The sequence below is a fragment of the Strongylocentrotus purpuratus genome, unplaced genomic scaffold, assembly GCF_000002235.5.
Source record: "Strongylocentrotus purpuratus isolate Spur 01 unplaced genomic scaffold, Spur_5.0 spur5_scaffold_1, whole genome shotgun sequence".
Taxonomy (NCBI): Eukaryota; Metazoa; Echinodermata; class Echinoidea; order Camarodonta; family Strongylocentrotidae; genus Strongylocentrotus; species Strongylocentrotus purpuratus.
Window position 1 is genome coordinate 46,395,007 of NW_022145594.1, and position 24,471 is coordinate 46,419,477.

Below are 24,471 nucleotides of genomic sequence, written 5' to 3' on the forward strand. Positions count from 1 at the left end.
GCTCCTTTTACAAAATTAACAAATTACAAGTAAACAGTAATAACGATCACACGCAGACACACCCAACACACCCTACATACACACACACTCCTCACCCTCTTTACTCTAACAAGATAGGGAGGAGGAATAGAGATGTATAGTGTACATAATTATATGAGGTAAATTAACATTATTGAAAATATAGAGATCAAGATGTATATTTATCAATAAAGTGATGAATATTGTTCTACATACTCAAGGAGTTAAAATTTGATACACCCCAGCTATTGACCTTTTACATTGACTATGATAGGAAAAAATAATGATTCACGGGATTTATAAATGAATCTTCTTTGAGGGAAAGAAGTTTTAGCAAGCAGTTTGAACTTCTCAATTCTTCGTTTCAGGCACTTTGCCCTCTTGCGAGCACGATTGTCCCGTCGCGTTGACGTTCTAGCGTAGCCGCCACTTCATGAATATTCATTAGCCACTTATCGGCCTTAGCAACCGTCCTACACAACGCATACACAATAGGTCCCAGGTCACAGTGTTCACTGATTGCTGTTGGTAGTAACAGGGTGGAGAGCGTAGCAAAAACCATTCACTCGCCCAGCTTGTAAACCAGACCGCGAAACATAATAGTTACACGAGAAACATATATATGTTTCTGCGTATACTTTCTTATTTTCTAGCATTTTATTCTTGATATTACTCTTTTATTCCGACTAGGAGTATAATTTGAACTTCAACTGACAGGCGGTTGATTTTGATGCTTTGATTCGATATTTTGCTGAAAAGGATATATAAGAACAGATTTAACGAAGCTTGTTTGTGGGACGTGTACTCGTGTTGACCCGACCTTCATCGCCGAGCCCCCGCCTGCGAACACCTCAAATACCACCACTCTGCAACGCGGCGTGGAGCGCATTTCTGTCGGGACGTCCTACTAGTATTACAAATTACTATGGCAACGACATAGAACTTGGAGTCTTGACGATTTATAAGGGAAACGCTTTGTGACGTTGGAGTTAAATAATTCTTCGTTCTGTACTCAAAATCTTGTGAAAACAGACAATTTTAGCCAAGATGCCTGCTTCGAGAAGTATAGGAACTGCTGGCAGCATCGACACGGATATTCTCAACATCGAATTTCCAAAGTTTACATGTATTTGTGAGATATGCGACTGTGGGTGAGTAATAATAATAATATATAATATAATATAATATAATAATTTAAGATTTATATAGCGCACTTATCTGGCTATAACGACACTCAAGGCGCACAAAAAATATTCACTACTAATATTTTAAATACAAATCAGTTTGCTTCGTTGTTATCTCTAATACATTTCACCTGTTAACTTTATTTTCTGGCGATTCTGTGAAACATTTCCCGGATGACAAATTTATTTCTTCTTTTTTAAAATAAAAATAAGTATTATGATAAAGCGGATAAATAAATAAATATGACAATAATGTTATTTTCTTTCTGGTATTACTATAACGACGACAGTACAGAGCAAAACTATTTTCACCAGATTGATGAATATTGGTGATCATCATCAAAATTGACTGATTGTCATTATGATAGTAATATACAAAATGTTAGTTGTCCGGAATAAGTATGGATTTAATGAAAACCGTTTCAAACTAAGATATGTATTCGAAAGAGAAATCAAACACAGAATTGCTGTTAATCAGGAGCTTAAAAAGCCAGACCAAAGGTTGCCAAAGAAACTGTTACAAGAACTTTAAATGAAAAGTAGCAAAATATTGTATAATTGAGAAAATATGTGATTTCTATTGATAACATTGTACGTCAATTGTATTTGTTCTCACAACTTTATTTTGATGTTTGAATGTAAATAAACACCTCATTAGAGGCACCAAAAAATAAAATAATGATAGTAATAAATTACGACAACCAAATCTGCAAAGCGCTTAGAGACGGCATTTCGTATCAAGAGCTATCCAGAGTTATCATTATTATTATTATTAAATAAATTTATTGTCTTGTCCTGCAATGTCCCATAACAAAATATACAGAATAACCCTTGATATCTAATTAGGCCCTATATAATTGCAGAATCGTAATTCACTATGATTTTCTTAATGTACATGATTACTTGTACAATTACTTTGTTTACAAATATAATTTTGTACGCATACATGTAGGTAGAATTATGTTTACATATACATATATTTATCGTGAGTATCATATAAATAATCGTCATCTGTCACCCGTAAGCCATAATGGGGAACCTGATTATCAAAACAAAACTAGATTAAAATATGTACAATGTTTACCGATACACTTGATTTATCTTAATTGTTTCGATGATATGCCCCATGCGTCGTGTCAATGTATATTCTTGTGCACATATTCAATAGCTCTATACTCTTATCTTCAGTGTTTATTTGAGAATACTGCAAACACACTTTTGGGATATTGAATATCCGATAAGGAATAATTGTAGATATATACCGATGGGATAACTTGAAGATGACATCTTTGACAAGGCTGTCTTATTAAACAATTGATTCTTATTATTCATTAATATTAAAAAATAAAACATGTACATATACCTTAATAATACAGGAACTTCAAACACAAACCACTAATCTTTGTGCCCCTGAATGTAATTGTTAATGTTCTAATGTTCTGTCGGGTATTTCGACCGTTAAATAAAGTTATTTAAAATATTTCTTCCCCACAATTCACTCAAAGTGATGGATCTGATGGTATTATCTTGTATTCTAACATGCACACGTAATGACAAGCTTATACAAACATATAAACCGCTTGAAAATATTCATCATCCAAAGTATACCATTCAGAGTAATTCAGACTTTCAGAAAAGAAGAATCTATTGCAGTCACTGCACTAAGTCTTGAGGTATGCCTTGTCATGATAAGCAGCAAAAATAACAAAATACCTTTAGCCGAAAGATGACAGTCCATGAACATATTTTACAGGGTAGTGAATATTATTGAATGACACGATCGTACAAACTTTCGAGAAATCACCTGAAAAGTAATTTCAATACCATGTATAGTTTATTCCATACTATAAATCGTGTTCGGATATTGGGTTATATAATTATTGAATGTTTCATATTAATGTTAGCATATTTCAATGGATGTTGACTAGTATACTGAAGTTGCCCCCACCGAACTCGGTAGATGCATTTCCCGATTGTTAAAAATAAAATACAAACAGAACGATCTCCAACATGTATGGGTTTCGTACTCTAAACAAACACACACTGTAACTGGTAGCTAAAATGTTAGTGTTGACTTGTAAATTTGTTTCTGTGTGGGTATCACCAAGTTGTCAGTATTCAATATTGACATCGCCCGACTCGTACACAATCACCGTAGTAACTGCTATAAGCCTTTAAGAAAACACACCCTCAATATGGAAGGGATTAATTATTTAGATCTCCCTCTTTTCAACCAGAAGTAGGAACCTCGAGAAAAAGAAACTAAAATAAAGAAAAAAAGAAAAAAAGAAATTTAAACGACAAAGTGACAGGCAGTTTGTGAAAGTATCATAAAATGTATGCAGTATCGGACATACTAGTGGGAATAAGAAGAATGTATCTTTGAAATTAATTAAACTGTATCCAGTACTCTCTCTCTCTCTCTTTCTCTTTCTCTCTCTCCTCTCTCTTTCTCTCTCTCTCTCTCTCTCTCTCTCTCTCTCCTCTCTCTTTCTCTCTCTCTCTCTCTCTCTCTCCTCTCTCTTTCTCTCGCTCTCTCTCTCTCTCTCTCTCTCTCTCTCTCTCTCCTCTCTCTCTCTCTCTCTCTCTCTCTCTCTCTCTTTCTCTCTCTCTCTCTCTCTCTCTCTCTCTCTCTCCCTCTCTCTCCCTAGGCTACTCCCTATCCCCTTTCTTTACTGTAATTTTTTTAATCTCTTATCTAGCTTTGTTACGTCACTGTTATACTGTAACATAATGCCAATGCTCTTATAGATACGTTTTGAAATACAACTTCGAGAACCGTAGTTCATAATAATGTATTTTTTGCTTGAATTATTATCTACCTAAAAATTATTTTTAGGCTAAAAAGTAACGGGGTGATAGGGAGCACTGGCGGCGATGAATTGTATCGAAAACATGGAAAATGTATAGCAGAAAACACAACCACGAAGGATGTTCGACAACCTTCTTTTAATCGAATCATGATCTATATGTAGCCTACTCTGGCATTGAATAATAATGATGATGTCGCTAAATACGACCCCCCCCCCCCCTCTTATTTTGGAATTCGGTCTTTCTCGTCGCCATGTCCGTCGGAAATGTCATTCAAGGCCGAAGAAAAGGGTCAAAAGAGGGCACCTGCCCACGTTTCCGTTTCACCTCTGATGAATGCAGAGTTCAAACCGTACAGGCATTCATGATTAATCAATCGCAATGCATGTTGCTGTAGTCTTTACCCTTCACTTGTATTTTAAACGAAATAATTACATCATTGAATTCTGCTCAATAAGGAAAACGTAGTGAGAAATGATAGAAAGTTATGTAAAACAAAAGGAAAATCGATATCAAATTAATGCTTTGAATTGTCAACTGATTTTTACAGCTTTTCTAATCATCAATAAAAAGCTGGTGTTGGAATTGTTTGTCGTGATTTTGTCTCATGGGTTGATAGTCGTAAAGACATATGTCAAATACATGCCGTTATGATCAGGAATCTCGTTAAATATCATTGATCTTAATTTAAAGCCCCATACTCTATATAGAAAACAATGCCAATAGGTGGCCATTGGTCCCCCATGATCCTCTTTTTCTTATGTTAATTGAGAGCTGAGTTGATGAGATAACCACCTGTCCAGTGACCTTGCAGTGTGGTCTAATCCCTCCTATAAACTAGTACAGATAAGCTTTAATAAATTATCCAAAATGTGTAGTTCTGATATTTTAAAGGCCCACTGCACTACTTGTAGCTACTTGCGCCCTCTATATAACAAACCATGCCTAATCGGTGACCATTGGTCCCCCATGATCCTTTTTTTCCTTATGTTAACTGAGAGCTGAGTTGATGAGATAACCACATGTCCAGTGACCTTGCAGGGCAGTCTAATCCCTCCTGTACACTATGGCAGATACGCTTTAAAGCATGATTATCAGCTGTTGTTCTCCTTAACATATAAGGCCATCTAATAATTATGTCCTGCAATGCTATTACTGCGGTTCAATCCTGTCCAAGCGGACTCTTTGATTCATGACTCCCTCACCCATCGTCACCACCCCGCTTCACGTTGCCTAGCAACACATATCCACCTCTTAGGCGGACAAGGATGCTATATAAAACTTTTATGTTCGGCAGCCTTGAACTTCGCACCCATATATTGATTTTAGTGATGCTCTCTCTTTATGTTACTGTTGCTATTGACATTTTTCATTAATATTCAAAGTGCGAAATCCAGGCAATATTCGAGTGTAGCATTTCGTCATAAAAGCGGTGCCGACAAACATGTTGTGTTCCGGAGTCATGTCTGTCGAATGTATGAGATATTTTTAAAAGGCTGTTAGGTCGAGTAGACCTCCCAAGGCACAGAGCATGCAAACAGTAACAGATGATAACATAGAAACGGGAAAATTAAAAGAAACATAATATATGTTCATTAGGTGTCTAGAAGTCCGGAGTTGAACAATGGAAATTGATTTATGCTATGAAAGAATGCAATCATCATGATTATCAACTCGAAGTTCAATGCGAATTTGTAATCTGATTAGAACACACCATAATCATATGCACAAATATATTTCCATTTATGTTAAACTATCTTTGTTGTGGTCAGTGTGTTGCCCATATATGGACCGATACCTAAATGGGGACATTGCAGTTATATCGAGAAAAGAAAATCGCCCAGCCTCCGCTCCCTTCTCTCTTCCTCTCTCTCTCTCTCCTTCTCTCTCTCTCTCTCCGCTTAGCTTGTCCGGAGGAAACTTGGATTCGGGTAATAAAAATTATATTCATGGGGAAAAGGCATCATGTCTAAGTGGTCAAATCGGGAGAAATCGCCCCTCCTATCTGACAATCCTGACCAGTACCGTAAACTATTTCTACAGTCATAGCTAAATTTCCTTCTTCTTTTTTTTTAAATTCCAGACGACACAAGCATCACCATAACTGCAAGAGGAAACGTCGACCAGCCGGTGCCGACCGCCCATGTGACCTTAGCCACTATCAGCAGACCTTCACCGCTTATCCCAATGCTCAAAGGCAGCTGCCCCTCATCCCTCCCGCAACGCCCCGGGATCCCAACCCACCAAGAATGGTGTTCGACACCACACAGCGACACGACTTCATACCGACAGGAGAGATTACGAAGCCTCAGAAAGTAAAACCGGTAAGAAAAATGTTATAATCTTAGCAAATAGTACATTTTTAGCAGACACGTTTTCATTTCTAGTTCAAGTCAAAATTAATTGGTTTTCATTAATGTATAAAATAGTACGTTTACAAAAATTATGAAATCCAGAACAGGACTTGATCACTAAAGAACAATGCATGAATGAGGAGATAGAAGAGCTCATAAAAGGCGAGAGTCTGCTGCCACCAAAAATAAGCTATCGATAGCAAGAATGGTGGGGGATATGCAAACCATAAGGGGGGGGGGTCAGATCGCTTGATCGCCATAGGCGGGCGTCACCCCTGGTAACGTTCCTTTTCATGAAGAATAATTTCATCTTATTAAACTCTTTCAGAAGAAGAAGGAGGGGGAGGAGGAGGAGGAGAAGAAGAAGAACAATATCAACCACGTCAATAGCAAAAGAACAATTCGTCAATATTCGACTTCGTTACCATATGACATATAATAATTTTAATTCAATATTTCTGTTTGATGTAAACAGATTGAAAATTACCAGCCGACCAAAGCGCCTCTTGACGGTGAAACGGTTTACAAGGTCACGTACCCCGGTCATACACAGTTTCCTCAGATCAGCCAGGCTCGACCACCGAGCCATAAAGACTATCGGGAAAGATCGGCAAAGTTCGACCAACGAACAACGAACAAGGAAGAATACCGAGCATGGGTAGCAAAGCCTTCGGTGGCGTTCGGGGAACTCCCGTCATTTGCAGGTAAGAAACTGGTATATATGTTTTGGCAGCAATGTGACACACAAACCTCGGCCAAAAGCGATCTAATTTTTATAACAACGCATTAAATATATAAACAAAATGTTTATTGTTAAACAAAACTGGTACGTAGAAAAAGGATGAGGAAATATTCTTTTAAAAGGAATATAAACTTGAGTTGACAGGAGTATCGAATTCTTTTCTATGATTAAATAAAGTATAAGATTTTATCTCTGGTTGGTATCTGCGATAAGTTGCCATGCAATTGATATCCCATGAATCGATGTTAATATGATGTAATATCTTACAATTTTTTTAGTTATATTATATGACACTCTAAAATGATCTTTAATGTTGATTTTCGAATTCCTTTTCAGGTTCCATCTTGTATCCGGGCGATAAGCAAGAACTGCAGTCGATGACGCAACAAGACTTCGTAGAGCGACCGATTAATAAATCCGAAATGATTCGGTCTGGAGTTGGAAGCAATATCCAAGTGAGAGAAGGTATGTCATCTTCTAGATCTGTCTTCCCTTTTTTAAATGGTAGTCTTCCGTGACACGATTTTTGTTGCCTTGTCATTTATTGTCCGTTGTACATGAGGCGTTATTTCGATCGGGTAGAAAAATACCTTAATAATCGAAGCTGAAGGCAATGAGCGAATGCGCCAATATATATATATATATATATATATATATATATATATATATATATATATATATATATATATATAGCAATATGTTCACTGATAAAGTTAATGTGCATTTGGTTTATAAACGAGTTAACTCTCACTTGGTGCGCCATTGGCTGACGCAGTCTTACGTCAGGCCAATGCCGCCTTGTGCGCAACCCCCTGAAGTAGTTTAGAGTATGTGTCGTTCGCATAAACGTCACCAATTATTATTACTTCTATTCAGCCATACAAGATATAAAGTATATATCGCGCAAGGAAGCTCTCTTGTTATGTGGCGTTTTGGTTTGATAAATCACAACTCAAAAGAGTGAGTGCCACACCTAGATACACGATTCATAATTTGACATGATCTTTCATTTTCACCTTTAACAGGCAAGTTTGACCATAACACAATCCACAAGATGACGTACAAGGATATGGGCCCCGGTCACACAGCAAAGAACGCTCGTCCTAGCAACCAGTACCCCTCGGCGGCACGGAGAGCAAAGTTCGACGGAGTGACACAGTCTAGGAAAGATTTTCCCGGCTATCAGAGCCAACCGTTACCGCAGAAGCCTTGCACACCGCCTCCAGTGACAATCAGGCTCAGCATGGACTCGAAGTAAGTTTGATTGTATATAAACCATTCTACCAAATAAACAAATAAGTTTCTTTTAAAGAAAAGCTCCGTGAAGCTGAAAAAATGAATGGAAATGTAAACAAAAATATTCCTTATTGTTTAGTTTCTTGATCTTGAAATCGTATCGACTCCCTCTTAAAAACAACAAAATATCTGACTTTATTTGAGATCTCAATTCTTAAGTGCGTGTTGTCTACACGGGATTTCAACATTCGATTCCCATGAAGTTATCACATTTATTGGTGGATTATATGCGTGCAAACCATAAGAAGCTTTAGGAAAGTATAACTGTCACAAAATTAATGATCGCAAGTGAAGCTTAAAATGTTAGTTTAAACATTTGAATTGTGGTTGACTAAAGCATAGTAAAAGTTTGTATGATGCTACAAGTGTCTTAACATAATGATAATGACTATGTAATAATTAATTGCATGTTCTGTTTTTTTCATTTCATTAGAATTGATTTCGTGACGGAGAATACGCATGAGTTCCAAGGTCATGACGTCCTTTCGAACCCTAAACGTGCCACAATGAAGAAAGACTCGGACACTTACAATCCACCCACCATCAAGTTTGCGACAGACTCCAGTAATAAGGTAATTCATTCATAATGATTGTGGACTTGTGGTGCTGATTTAAATCGGTATAGGGCGTGGGAGAAGTTTCACTAACGCTCAAAGTGGCAGAGGGCAGTCACTTAATCGGCGAGATGTCTTAAACAATGTTTTGTACACCAGAGTGGTGATTCTGAACTGTCACCATGCAGTCTGTTGCTATTCCGACGTCAATATTACCGACAGGACTATTTTTAACCATGAAAAATAAGCTGTAACTGAGTACTATAAGCGATGTAATTTTACAGGCTCCGAGGTTGGAAAAGTTTTGTTAAAGGCCAGGTCGATATGTTGGCTCTCAGGTCGGCCATACAAATTGAGGTTGAGTAAGGCGTTCGCCTTATCTTTTTAGTGACAGTTCGCCGATGCTTACGCTTGAATTTCATAAAGTCTTAATCAGGGAAACCATCTGGCTAACATCCTTGTCAAGTCGGAGATATTACAAATGAATATTTAGCTGTAGAGTGCATTTTTTCAGTAACTTCGGTTTTAATTAATCTATTGTGTAATTTTCAAATAATCTGTTTTCAGGTGGATTATCGTCCGATCGAAGACAAGTCCGCGTATCTCCAACCCAACCGTCGACCGCACACCCAAGGCGGCGCCCGCTCAGCCAAGTTCTACGACCAGACAACGAACAATCGCTTCTTCCGCAACTGGGGCGCCAAGCCTCGCATTCGCTACGGCGACTTCCACGAAGCGAAGATCTACATCAAACCCCGCGGAAAGATGGAAGTGGAAAGTTGGAACAGTTCAACCTACAAGTCCCTCCCACTTGATGAACCCACGCCGAACTACAAACCTCATGACGAGCCGGTGGAGCGATCAGGAGAGCAGGACTTTACCACAATACACAAATCAACGTACAAAGGACAGCGTCCGAAGATGTGTAAGTCACAACTGTATCTGCTTCAGCAGGAGATGAGGAGACGGAAGGCTTTGAGGGACAGGCAGATGAAGGAAGGAGCGGCAGGAAACATTGGCTTACAAGCTGTTGGAAGGACTGCTCTATCTGGTACTGTCTGAAAACCACATTACAGTAAATGATATTCTCTGACGGTCAAGCTAGGACTCAACTCATCGGACGTCGAGTAGGATAATGATGATAACAAGCCAAGTGAAAGACACACCAACACTGAAATGAACATTGAAGACGCCACATGGACAACCATTACAGTGATGACGTTCGATTCGGCCAGACAATTCACAGGCATACAAGAGGTGTAGTGTCTCCCCTGTTTGAATATCCGATGAACGAAGGATTCACGCCATTGTACCTTGATAGTTCCTAGGTTCATGGAATGGGTGTGAACGCTGCTTCTGTTCAGTTGAAACAAAAAAAAATCGTATATTATGCGTCGGTCGATCTTTGATAAGTACTTGACTAGACGAGAAAATGAGATAATAAATATGATTATTAAAACCATGCAAGCTTCCAAGCAGCAATATAATTTTATAATAATGTTTTGTAAGAAAAATATAAACCGTCCAACTTGAGGTTGGTTTCTAGAAACACTCTTAATTGTTGTGGATTAAAATAGATTTTTTTACACAACTGTGAGGTTCGATTTTATATCATTCATGCATTCTCCAAACTTTAAGTTCGCTGCTGCAGTTAAAGACGTTACTGACCCTGTGGAAGTGTTTGACATGATCGGAACACATTATTTTTGTATTCATGCATTACGTTTTTGTCAATTAAGGCACATTAGACGATTAGCCAAAGGGTCGCGTTTGTAAGTTGTTCGATGCACTCTTCGGGGCACTCTTCAACCAAATCCGTCCAGCACCCGAGCTATTATAAACATCATCCGTTTTCCAATTTGAAAAAGAAATCTGTCCATTATTGTCGTGTTTTTACAAAATATATATTTCAGATTTTAATTTTCTGTGGTGAAATTGGTGTTGATAGCGATTCTAATGGTATAGCATTTAAGCACAAAACATGTATCTACTTATTGTTTAAAGAGCTCAGTATTTTCCCATACGCTATGACCATAAGTATCACTTTCGTCACCGGTTTAAGGCTTGTTCAGGTACGGCGCGGCAATACAACGGCTCTTTTTGCGGTGGTGTACCGCTGCATAACAGGGATTTTTAGATTCTGCACGACGAGAACGTAGACTACCCTTTTAAGGCAATGTGACGTCCTTTTAAGGCACTGGCAGTGACGTCAGATTGCCTTTAAAAGGGCAGTCCACCTCCTCGTCGTGCAAAATCTAAAAGTCCTTAATATCTGAACAAGCCTCTATGTTCTCATTTCTTAGATACGCAAACTTGTAGATAGTTAAGGATGACAGGGTATGATCGCACGTGGTTTATTCTTAACGAAGTTTCTTTGTTAAAATGAAGAAGAGTCTTTTCGCATTTTGTTTTCTAGGTTTCTCTGTTTTCAACTTTTTGATTTCTATGCAGTTGAATCTCCCGCGTAATTTATTGCACCGATTTTCATACGGTATATTCCATTTCCATGCATCTATTTAAAGGATTTCGATAAACTTATCAAATTTTCTATTTGATGAACTTGACAAATACCTGAATCTCTTTTGATCAGGTAGAAAAATATTTACACGTCTTTGCTATTGATTCATTTTCTTTCTTTCGGCGAGACAATTCTATTGCTAAAGTCTTGAAAGCTTGTGTGGGTTTATGAATTTGATTTTCTTAATTGCAAAAGATTGTGTTGACATAGGTGTATGAGCTATGCTGATCCAGTATTTTTTCGGCACAATTTTGACCTTTTTCCACCTTCTTTCTTTCTGCTTTTTTGATGGCTTATATCTATTTTTAGATTGAAATATATGTAAATACTTGATCTTGTATCATCTCAATATTGTAATTTCATCTCATTGAATTATTATTTTGAAAAATATTATATCTTATCTGTTCTCTTTGTTGTTGAGTGTGCGAAAAAAGAAGAGCCAATAAACTTGATTGCACTTAATTATTACATACATTAGCTTCAGTTGGTCAGTATTTTATTACATAGTGAGTTAAGTGGGAATACCTGTTTGATAAGTGACACCGGTGTAGTTGTTGATCATGGTGATGATGATGGTGATGATAGTGATAGTGATTTTGATGATGATGATGATGATGATGATGATGATGATAATGAGAATGAAAATGATTTCTGACGATGATGATGATGATGATACTGAGAATGAAAATGAATTCTGACGATGATGAGAGTTTGGATGGTGATACGATAGAGGATGTTAAAGGGTGTGTAGCATGGCAAATACTGGTTAACGCCATCCGACTTCTTTTGGACAACTGTACGTAAACGAATGGACTTGATTGGTGGTCATGCTACACCCCTTTAATGGTGATGATATTAAACGAAGAGTTGTAATAATGATAATGATCATGATGATAACGAAGAGTGGTAATGATAATGATGGCAATGATGATGATATTGATGATGATGATATTGATGATGGTGATGGTGATGATGGTGATGGTGATGAGATAGGGGGTGATAATGGTGATGACAGTGACCGCTTTGCCTTAGTCCACTCATGTGGCGGTACTGGGGCGATTGGAAATGGTCGGGGGGGGGGGATACCGTTTTTACTCTGAAAATAAAATACGAATTTACAAGGCTAGGGCTACTGATTAAGGGATGGGGTCCAGGTGTTTTTTCCTCTTCCCCTTTCCTTTCTCTCTCTTCTCTCTTTTCTCTTCTTTCCACCACACGACCAGGGGGTGGGGGGGGGGGGAGGGGTTGAGGGAAACGTGCCTTCCTTCTCCCTATTTCCACCGCTGATGTGCTGATGTTGGAAAACGTCTTACGATACCCCCGTTATAATAGTTCATCGACATTCTATTGAAAAGTATTTAACAAGAATGAAGTCAAAAGAGGATGTCGGCAAACTTGTAGCCTCAGTCTACATATATTTTGACTGGTGGTGGTGATGATGATGATAATGATTGTGGTGGTGATGATGAGGATGATGATGATGATAATACGATGAAGATGACCATGCTTGGTGACGAATTATTTTCCTCTTCTTCGATTCTCCTCCTCTTTTTCTTCTTCTCCTTCTTCTTTTTCTTCTTGACTTATTATCATTTCTATCATTAGTTTAATGTTGTTATTATCATTATCATCATTATTATCTTTAATATTTTTTCTTTCTTATCTGTCTGTAAATATTACTATTTTAACTTATTAATTTTGTACATGTCTGTCGGGGACCCTACTGGAAATAAGCTCTCGAGCTCTCGTGGGTTATCTTGTTCAAGCTGACTTAGTTTCATCTGTTATTCTTGTATATTGTATGTTTGAAGCTTGACGAATACAAATAATTCAATCAATCAATCAACGGCGGGTGGCGATGGCGATGATGATGATGATTTCTTTTTCCTGAATTAATTTCATTTTTTTCATTGTCGATTATAAACATAATACAAAATCATACTCAAATTAAAAAATGAAAAGGGAGCTACTCATGTTATCCATTGTCATAAAAAAAATCAATGAGAATGATCCTTTATGTTTGGATTATGAATGAAACTTTTAGGCCTTGTACAATCGTAGTACCCTAATATTAAAGCACATAATATGGAAATGAAGATCAACGAACAATAAACAAATTACATAACAAGGGAGAGATACTTTTTGTTAATTATATTTAACAAAATATGTTAATGGTGATGATGATGATGATGATGTGTAGGTGGATTATTACAAATTACACACAAAAAACATCATAATAATTTGGGGGAGGGCGGCAAGGAGCTAAATCCATTTTTATCAAAATTGAGCTTTTTGTCTTAAAATACATATTTTCTACATGGGAATAAATTGCACTTTATCACATTCTCAAGTTTCATCTTGAAATAAAATAAAAATTAGCTACAAAACTATGATTAATTCCAAAGGAGCTAAATCCATGAAGAAAGAAAATCCATGAAGAAAGAAATATTAACAAATTAAGCAAAAATAAAACATACTTGGTAGATTTTATTCTAAAACCATATATTATCGTTAAAGGGTAAAACAACTCTAATAAATGTACAAAGATAAACATACATTACTAAAGAGAAAGTGGTAGAATAAAAAAGGTGATTTACTCGAAAATACCCAAAGTGGATTTAGCTCCTTTTTCATATTAAAAAGTTCGCAGTGTTTGCAAGCGCGCCCCCATCGTTCGTTTTTTTTATACCGTGCACGTCCAAAGATCAAAATGGCAACAAAGAGTGAGATCGAAGACGAGGCGAGTGCGACCACTCCGGTCGAGGAAAAACCCTCCAAGGAATCGTTAAGTCAGATGGTGGACAGTGAAAGTAAAGATGACACAGATCTTGATCTGTTGTTGGACAGTAAGTGCAGATTTTATTCCCACATGAACGTTAAATCTAACGCTATTTTAAAGGGGCGTTAAGAATCTCAGTCCCACATGCTTATTTTTTCGTTGGGTAGAAATGGTTGGGGTGATGTTGGTTCTGCTTGAAATGCAACTTACACGCGGTGTACACGGAAGCGAACAATAAGGGTTAGGGCGGTCGTGAAGGTGAGGAATATTGCCCGTAACTTTTCTCTTTCCAGGCTTTTTTTCTACTTTGGCTGGGCATGCACAATCCGGAGAATTAGAATCTAGATTCTACCCCCCCCCCAAAAAAAAAGATCTGATATGACTACGAGTTGCCAATGTGATACGAGAGGGCAGTGCCCACGAGAGGGCACTGTCTCAAGATCCAGAAAGAACACTGCAGACTGGATGTTAGAAGTAAGTCTTTTAGCAGACGAATAATACAAAACTGGAACAGTTTGCCAGAAAATATTGTGGTCTTGGCAACAACGGACAAATTCAAAAGACACATAGGGTCTAGCCTAGGCCTAGATAAGCATTGGTGGGAGTATCGCTTCGATCTCCCATGACTCCACTCCTGTGCATGCGCATACACTCAGTAATAAATCCAACAGGCTAAACCTACATTATAGAAGCAGTGACCGGGAATTACAGGCCAACGCCTTCTACCCGTACTTGATGATGATGATGATGATGATTATCTTATGATGATAGCAAGTTAAGTATACCAAGGTGCACGCACAGAGTTCGCTGAACTTGGCGAACTCATTGCTTGCATCTTTTTACACGATTTGTCATTGCATTGTGGTTTTTTCCTTAAAAATATCTAAGTTGTGAACCTTATTATTTAGGTGCTTTGGGTGATTTTGACAAACCTCTGCAACCAGCCACATTGGAAAAACCAGAGGTTGCATCATCAAGTCCAGGACTCAATATAATGACTACATCCAAAGAACAGGAGGGTGAAAAGAAGACAGAAAAACAGACAAAAGAGGTTAGTATCAGTCCTTTATTTCTCAAACCTTCTTTTAAAATATTTTCATATAAGATTTTTTGAAGAGTTTCATAGAATTACTTGAAATTGCAAGAAATTTGTAGATTGAGAGAGCAGGAGAAATAGAGGGAGACAGAGAGAGAGAGAGAGAGAAACACACACACACACACAAAGAGAGACAAAGAGAGAGAGATACTCTTTATCAGTCTCATTTGATATCTACTCTTCTCTGTGAGTATTTTCCTATTGATTGATGTAGTCGTTTTTTTAATTTTCTCAGGGGCCATATATATCTCTAACTTGTATGGTATTGCTAACTTATGTTTCCCTTCTTAGAGGCCACGTCAGGGACCCGTTTCACAAAGCCTTTTTTCAATGACAAATTACAAAAATCAGTGACAAATCTGTTAATAACCAATCTAGCTTATAACAAAAATTGTTATTGTCACTGATGACAAGTTTTGTGAAATGCCCCCCTGGTAGCAAATAAGGGTGTGTTCCTACAAGCTAGAACACAATATTAGTTTTTGAACAGTCTTTGAGAAAGTCCTCTCTTATCCAATACATATTTCCTTTTTCTCTGTGGCTTTTTATTCTATTGATTAATTGTCTTTCTAGGGACCACAACTCCCGCCAAATCAGGATGCGCTCTTCGAGGCCCTCTTCAATGAGAGCCCCGGTGCCCAGCAGTCCGTTGCGGACTTTGAGAACGTCCTCTCTGGTCTGATGTCTGAGCTTGGTGAGGGTTTCGGGGGAGACCCCCAGATGGCCTCCGAGATGCAGAGGATGTTCCAGACCATGGCCGCGGGAGCAGGAGCAGGAGCAGGTGCAGGAGCAATGCCAAATCCAGCTGCAGGGACTCCTGCATCCACAAGTAGGTATTAGGGCTCTTTAGTAACGAGACAGAAGGCAAAGAGGATGGGAGAATTCACTCAACCGAGATCAAATAATGTATGCATTTCGGACGCTGTCTATTGAAATACTGTTATTCTTATCAGGTGAATGAAAAAATTTGTATTGAGGCACTTCACAAAGATTTATGCATTCAATTTGGTTACTTACGAAAATGGTCTATTGTACGGAGATACAACTCTTGCGTCAAGTCTAGGGAATGAACGCTATTATGGCTGAGAACGGTCATGAAAATCAACAAGACGGGAAAATTCTGGTTCGCACATGCACAGATTGATTATTTTGCTCGGTTACCCTCGTCTTTGCCTTCCGTCATTTTCGTAATGTAACCAAATTTAATGCATAAGTCTCTGTGAAGTGCCTCAATACAAATTATTTCATTCACCTGATAAGAAGAATAATATTTCAATAGACAAAAATCTGAACTGCATACATTATTTGATCTCGGTCAGTAGCATGTAACCAAATCTCTAACTTCAACCCTGGACCAAGTATTATACTTAACTCTCATCCTAATCCTAACACTAAACCTAACCTTAAATATAATTGTAACTCACCCCCTTTTTCTTTTAATCTTTTGATGAAATTTACTTTATTATGTGATGTTTTTTTTCTTTCTTTTTCTGTTTGTCCATTTTTGATCAAATTGCAAATTTCACAAACATATCTTATTAGTTCCAGGAGACCCTCGTGTTTGGAACTGCAATGCACTTACTTAGATTGCTGTCAATTATGATAATCTTCCTTTAACTCATTTTTCTGCAGCTAGCAACACAAGTGATTCCAACACAACTCAAACCCCGGAGGATGTGACTTCAACACTCACAGATACTCTCACCAGACTAGCACAGAATGCCAAGGACCTACAGGTATGTGGCATTTATTCCCTGATACAGCACTAGTGTCCTTTGCCAAGGCATTAATCTTCATTTGCCACACTCGACCCAGGTGAGGTAAATGGGTACCTGGCAGGAATTTATTCCTTGAAATGCTGGAGCACTGTAATGGCAGCTAGGCTAAAGCCGGGGTAAAAATTAATGTGCCTCGGAATAGAATTCCTTGACAGACAGCGCTTTAGAAATGCCTATAATTGTTAGTATTATTATTCATTATGGCCTTTTCGAGAGTGTTGATGAGAATGCCATCCCGTACCGGCACATCTAGCTAGGTATGTACTATCATAACTAGAGAAATGTGTTTAAGATTGAGGTGACCGTGAAAACCGAGGTGGACGCTATTTTTGGATTCTGAGATGGTAGAAGACAGGGTAGACAATGTGGTGCATTCGCACATCATTAGAATGACGTCCTCATGTCACAGTTCAATATCTTGACGTGCCCTTGAAAAGCCCTTATAATATGGACTTTTAGATTTGCATGACGTGAACGTGGACCGATACGTGAGACATCCTTTTAAGGCAATGTGACGTCCTTTTAAGGCACTGCCGGGCACTGCCAGTGGACAACTAATCATTCAAAATTGGTTTTCTTTTACCTCTTCTTTGCCAGCAATTTTTTGATCAATTGAATTGGATTTTCTCAGATTACTTTTGATTTTCTTTTAATTGTAAAATTAATAATGAAAGGTCTTCCAAGGGAATAAATGTAACTTCAAGGGTATTAGTTTTTATTTCAGAAATAAGCACACTATTCTTGATTTGAGTACCTGTACATTATTATCTTAGGCTGGAGCTAGTTCTTGATGGGTTCAAATCAGCTCTAGAGCTGTCTTCCCCTTATAATTAGATTTAAGCTAGATTTACACTAAAAAATGAGTACATGTAGGTAAACCCAGACCATCAGTGGGTTTTAACGGATGTCAACTATATCATAACCAAGTACCCCTCATAAACATACCGTAAATCTCTGTGTATGAGACGCACATTGTTAATATTATTTGTGACAAGTTCACAAGCACAAATCGGCGCCTTCAACCTCACCCCACAGCAAAATGAAAGTCACTTGTTTTTTTTTAAATGTACTACGGTGTCTGCTAAAGCAAAGCAAAGCAAAAAAAAAAAAAAAACTTTTTTTATTTTTTTAAAATTATTTTTAGGTCACAGCCTCATGAGTGAGTTGCCAATTTGTGTAGTGATTTTCAAAGTTTTTCATGTCATTAAAAATTCATAACTTTATAATTAGTTATCCGATTTTGCTCAAACTTTTTTTGATTGGTTTATATAATTTTTCTGCTTCTATTGGAAGTAAGTCATTTTTGGAGTGGACTTGCCCTTTAATAATAGGGGTGCGTCTTATACATGGAGATTTACGGTAGTTTTATTTTGACTGCATAGGAGGGTGGGGTGCCTGATGAAGAGCTCTTGAGATCGTTTGGAGGTATGAACATAGAGGGAGACAACGCTGAGCTACTACCCATGGTCCAGACTATGATGCAGAGTCTACTCTCCAAAGATATACTTTACCCTTCATTAAAAGAAGTAGTAGATAAGGTAAGCTCTCCTGAGAGAGAACAACCTGTTCATAAAGACAACCTGCCTGTAAAGACCACTTTTCTTGTCTCCTATGGGTGGTCTTTATAGACAGGTTTCACAGTATATATATATTTATTTAAAAAAAATTGTTTAAATTCATTGATTGATTTCTGCGTGGTTCATCACATTGCATGATATGATCAACATGAGATTAAACAAACAAAGCAATAGACTGTGAATAGGTAGTTACGTACAATTACAGTAATACTGCACGAAGAAAATTAATTATGACTGTGCTGCATTAAAAAAACATTCCTATTAAGTCATCTGTGATTTATGGTGTACAGATATATTTGTTTATTTCTGTTTTCACTTCAAATTCAATGTCGAATGAAGTTCAGGTTCAATCCAGTGAGCTTGGTAAGAAAGGGCACAAAAGCACACTGATACTCTTTTCACACTGGTTTTGCTTAACCCCGTACTTTGCTTAGCCCCGTACTGTCCTTAACCCCGGACTATTTTTGTTGGCTTTTCACACTGCAATTCCTTAGCCCCGTACTAGCCATGGCCATGGAATTCATTAATTCGCTTCACTGCGTAGTCCCGGACTATTTTTCGTTTCTGTTCTCATTCATTTGCTTGGCACCGCAATTGCGGAGTTAGCAGGAGTTAGCACCACAATTGCGAGGTTAGCCCTGCTATTTTGCAGGGTTAGTTAACCCCGTACTATAGGTGGGGTTAGCCCACTTTGGTAAAAACGAGTCTGAACAGAAAGTGGAATAGGCTTAACCCCGTACTATAGGTAGGGCTAAGACCCCCCTTTAACCCCACCTATAGTACGGGGTTAAGCAAATTTTTGCCAGTGTGAAAAGGAAGTGGAATAAGCTTAACCCCGGACTATAGGTAGGGCTAAAACCCCCCCCCCCTTTAACCCCACCTATAGTACGGGGTTAAGCAACATTTTGCCAGTGTGAAAAGAAAGTGGAATAAGCTTAACCCCGGACTATAGGTAGGGCTAAGTCTCCTTTTAACCCCACCTATAGTACGGGGTTAAGCAAAATTTTGCCAGTGTGAAAACAGTATGACTCGTGACTGATGCCAGCATTTTTGTTTATAAAGATATTTTCTTTATTTTTACTTACTTTTTCACTTGATGAGTCGATGCATACTTCATTACATTTCTAGAATATTTTATTTAATATTTGATGGTGATGAAGATGAAGGGGATGATGATGGTGGTGGTGGTGGTGATGGTTTGATCATTATGATGATGATTGTGATGATGGTGGTGGTGGTGATGATGGTCATAGTTACTTTCTAAAAGGAATTATATTATGTTGCCAGTTAATGTTCACACTATGCTTCATTTAAAAATTCTATCCTATTTGAACAGTACCAGGGATGGTTAGATGAGAAGAAACCCACACTTAGCAGTGAAGATCACCAAAGATATACGGAGCAGCACAGACTGATGTCAGCACTGTGTGTGGAATATGAGGCGGAGCAAGATTCAGACGGCAGTACAGTCAAACAGGAGAGAATGGGAAGGATTATGGAGCTTATTCAGAAGGTAAGGTCCATAGTTACGGTGGTGATGGTGGTGGTGGTGGTGGTGGTGGTGGTGGTGGTGGTGGTGGTGGTGGTGGTGGTGGTGATGGTGATGATGATGGTGGTGGTGATGGTGGTGGTGATGGTGATGGTGATGGTGATGGTGATGGTGATGGTGATGGTGGTGGTGGTGGTGGTGGTGGTGGTGATGGTGGTGGTGGTGGTGGTGGTGGTGATGGTGGTGGTGGTGGTGATGATAATGATGATAGTGATGGTGGTGAAGATGGTGGTGGTGATGATAATGATGGTAGTGGTGGTAGTGGTGGTTGTGATGATGATAATCATTAATGATTGTAATGATTATGATGGGGGTTGTGATGATGGTGATGATGCTGCTGTTGATGATACTGATGATAGTTGTGGTTGTGATAGTAATTATAAGGGTGGCACTGTTGATGTCCGAGTTGGTAATGGTGGTGGGGATGGTAATGATGGTAACAGAGCTTGTGGTAACTATGAAGTGTGGTAGTCGAGTAGTGGAATATTCTAAAGTTCACAGCTTTGATGAAACACCCCCATGCTTCCAACTTTGATTGATTAATTGAACTGGTTTATTGATTTTTTGTAATGTTTGACAAAATACAGTAATATGCACAGTAATATTCAAAATGGGAAAAATATTGCGCACAAAAAATACAGGGAAATGAAAATGAAAGATAAAGTTTGAAGTAGAGGAAGGGGGAGAAATTTAGGTGAAGTATTCAAATTAATTTTAACACGCAACGATTGCACATTATATTTACACTTGTATGAGAGCCAAAATAATGGGGTGTTTAAAATTCAGATTTATTGGCAGTAAATTTAGGAGATATGTTTCTCCAAAAAAAGAAGAAAACTTTGACTGGGCGTGTCATTCACGTACAGGTACCTAATATCATTAGATTGTATAATTGAAATGATTCAACTCAATTTATATTTCCTCAACAGATGGAGAGCCTAGGACAGCCCCCGGCTGAGATTGTAGGTGACATGGTAAGTGATCTTTCTTTTATACTCTTCAAGAAAAACGCAAAATACTGACTCGCTTTAAGATTTGGTTGCGATAAGTATAGAGGAAAACATCTTGAAAGACAACTCTTCATAATATCTCTGTCCATAATTATTTTACTTTTTGTATCTGTAGGATGTGATAGGGACGGTACTACAGTAATGTCGGGTAGCCATTCTGCTAGGTTCAGAAAGGATTTCAAGGGGAATCCCGGGAATGCAAGGGGGAATAAATGTAATTTGGTCACATCCTTATTGAACTTGTCATATCATATGATAAGGGCTTCATAACACAGAGCCTTCTCTTAAAAAAGAGTGGATGAAAATGCACCATTTCCCATGTGAAGTACTGCTTATACTTCATATTTTCTTCATATTTTGAATGATTTTTTTTGTTCATTTATATATATAATTTTGATATTATATCTGTTATGAAATTCCATGTTTTATCTTTGTATGTATTGTCATAATGATTGAAATAAAATGTCAATTCAATTCAAAATTATAATGAAGTGAGATCTATTGGGACGCTTTGTAAGATAGACCCAGAAAGTAGTGATGATACTGATGTTTGTCCAGTTTAACCTGTTTTCTAATGCAATCTTTCATTACCCTGGGATTCATGCATGTAGTACAATGTATTTATATGCAATGTATTTATTATTCCTTTTTAAAAATATTTTGTCATGAAATCAACCATTGGAGGATATATGATATACAATACAAATGAATATCTACACTAATCAATGTTTATTTGTGCTAATAAATGTTTCCATGTTTATGTTTCTCACTTGTCCATACAGAATGCCGGTATGCCTTTTGATGAGAACGGCATGCCACGGATACCGGGAATGCCTCAAGGGGACCAGTGCAGTATTATGTAATCAACCAATCAAACTTTTGAAATGACTGGAGAAAAAAAGTCTATGAAGCTTTATTTGATCGTCCCTGATGATTGGACCATCGGTACTTGAATGCCATTGGTGATCAGGGCGCCGGTACGTAATCAACTGTTGCATCATGGGTAAACGAAATTCCATTATGAAGTGGACCAGCGTGTAATCAAGGATTGCACCATGGATACCTGGAATGCTTTCATATGTATCACATCATCTTTGTGGCTTTATGGTCTCACAGATATAAGATTACCAAAGCTGCACTATGATCATAATCATTCTTGGAATCGGGAACTATGAAAGATTCTCCAAGAAACAGATCTTCTAAAATTTGGGACTCGCTTAGGAGCTGACCAGAGCAAATACAACTAGCCTGATGCAATAAATTCTAGTTAATTGGACACTGTCTCCAAAGCGATGGCATAGAAATTGACTTTGGCAGGAAAGATAGAGGGAAGGAGGGTGAGAGGAAGACAAAGATTGCTTAGCTTGAAAGAAGAAATGAAGAATGGAGTGAGAGACCACTGATAATTATATAAAACGCACAAAATAGAGATGTTTGGTGAGGATTGGTTGCCTATGTCAAAGAGAGAGAGAGAGAGAGAAAAAAGAGAGAGGGGAAGGAAGATTTCAGTACCACAGTACAGGCCATGTTCACATTTGTAGACTTGCTACTGCACAAGTCGCTGTATCACTTGCTTCACAAATCATCTGTTAATGAAATTCCATTTTGAGAGAATATGGCTTAAAGTTATTCTGAATTATGAACATGTATATGTTATAGCTTGGTTGTTTTGACCAACAAAATACATGTATAAACAAACAGAGTCTTACTGAAATTGCATTCATTGAAAAGCACAATCGTACATTCAACTTGTAAACTTCATGTTATTCTGGTGGATTGGGACAACTATCTAAATTTTGGAATCTTCTGCAACTCATTCAGGCTTGTTCACACGCCGAGTTTTAAGCGCACTTGAGCTTTAATACAACACTTCACATTCTTGTATCTTATACATCCAGTGTTTTGTGTCAGACCATTGTTGCGCGCAGATACTTATTTCCATTCCCATTGCCATTCTTTTACGTTTTCTTTTTACGTTTTCTGCCTTAAGTCAGTGTGAATGAGCTTTTCTTGGGCCATTTTATATTTTCTACCTTACTCTTATGTCAGAGATAATTAATGATCAGTCTTAAACAGTCGGTTTAAGTTTCATTTGATTTTTGGTCTTTTGTGTTCTGTCGTCAGATCCCAAAGAGTATATCTTGAGGTTTGTGGAAGATTATAATGTTGTTTCTTTTTAACCAAATTATGATTTCTTATTGTACATCATAATATATAAATTTTGTATAATGGAAATAAATTATTTTATTGAATTCAAACTCACTGCATGTATCCCTATCTTGTTTGTACATGTCATGGTTTATTGTAATTTTAGATAATATTAGTTTTCAAAATGCTAGAATCATGCATTTTTCGTGCAAAAGTAATCTTCTTTATCATTTAAAAAGGTCTAATATGAATACTAATTATGTCCCATTGATGACAGAGTTAAAGATACTAGAACTTTGCAGGAATTATGAATATGTCATGTATGTCCTATCTCTGAAATGTAAACGTTAGCAGTGTCCTCATATTCAAATTATGCAAGGAAACCCGTTTACTTGCTAGACTTCACTGTCATACACTATTGAGTGACTGACTGGCCTTTGTTTTTCTTTGGTAATAACATACATGAAAAGAGTTGTAAAGGGTACATGAGCATTTGTCTTCATCAATAACCCACTTCTTCTGATGGCCAAGATTAAACTGATTGAATCTTTGCGCAGCATAAAACGTATGACCATTAGGTACAATTGTCTGAAAATCAAGACTATTACTTTTGGGCTCTATAGCCCTAAAGTCGATTTGACAACTAATAGTCATTATTTTCCCACTTGAAGATATTTTCAAGGCCTACCTTTTTTAGGGAAGTTCTAGATTAGTATTATCTTTCAAATGCAGTTGGAATTTAACTTTTTCATTTTTTTGGCCTGCAAATGGGCCATAGTACCTTTAAGCAGAAAAGTAAAAAAAAAAAATTGTATATCAAACACAGCTTTTAAGGCATGCTTGAACAGTAAAACATAACCTGTACTTTCAATATAACTTTCTGTTTACTTTCCCAGATGAGTCTTATGTGTCTATGTCTTGGTTGTAATAGAAATTTGATAATTATAACATAGACGTAATGATTATAATAATGGTGAACATTTATAATGCGCCATGCCTGTCAAAATTGACACTCCTGGCGCAGTTGTGTGAAAATGGAATAATTATGCATTTTTTT

At 37.6% G+C, this 24,471-nt stretch overlaps 2 protein-coding genes across 2 annotated transcripts; both read left to right on the forward strand.

Moving 5' to 3' along the window:
* The first annotated feature begins 564 nt into the window (after nt 1-564).
* On the forward strand, nt 565-11,949 carry LOC582836 (stabilizer of axonemal microtubules 1). Its single transcript, XM_782774.5, has 7 exons — nt 565-1,169; nt 6,097-6,337; nt 6,843-7,071; nt 7,446-7,574; nt 8,135-8,363; nt 8,839-8,977; nt 9,527-11,949. Exons 1-7 carry the CDS (start codon nt 1,066-1,068, stop codon nt 10,019-10,021), a joined length of 1,566 nt encoding a protein of 521 aa, XP_787867.1. The 5' UTR covers nt 565-1,065; the 3' UTR covers nt 10,022-11,949.
* A 2,220-nt stretch (nt 11,950-14,169) lies between these two features.
* Nucleotides 14,170-23,528, forward strand: LOC753366 (peroxisomal biogenesis factor 19). The gene is made up of 8 exons (XM_030978346.1): nt 14,170-14,323; nt 15,165-15,307; nt 15,926-16,181; nt 16,985-17,088; nt 18,513-18,668; nt 20,044-20,220; nt 21,186-21,230; nt 22,049-23,528. Exons 1-8 carry the CDS (start codon nt 14,188-14,190, stop codon nt 22,127-22,129), a joined length of 1,098 nt encoding a protein of 365 aa, XP_030834206.1. The 5' UTR covers nt 14,170-14,187; the 3' UTR covers nt 22,130-23,528.
* Nucleotides 23,529-24,471: the final 943 nt, after the last annotated feature.

Bases quoted from the DNA above. Each gene is read 5' to 3' on its own strand.
- LOC753366 (XM_030978346.1), top strand. From the start codon at position 14,188: ATGGCAACAAAGAGTGAGATCGAAGACGAGGCGAGTGCGACCACTCCG. The intron at 15,308-15,925 runs GTTAGTATCAGT...TTGTCTTTCTAG, and splicing joins CAGAAAAACAGACAAAAGAG to GGACCACAACTCCCGCCAAA. The intron at 18,669-20,043 runs GTAAGCTCTCCT...CTATTTGAACAG, and splicing joins TAAAAGAAGTAGTAGATAAG to TACCAGGGATGGTTAGATGA.
- LOC582836 (XM_782774.5), top strand. From the start codon at position 1,066: ATGCCTGCTTCGAGAAGTATAGGAACTGCTGGCAGCATCGACACGGAT. The intron at 1,170-6,096 runs GTGAGTAATAAT...TTTAAATTCCAG, and splicing joins TGTGAGATATGCGACTGTGG to ACGACACAAGCATCACCATA. The intron at 8,978-9,526 runs GTAATTCATTCA...ATCTGTTTTCAG, and splicing joins CGACAGACTCCAGTAATAAG to GTGGATTATCGTCCGATCGA.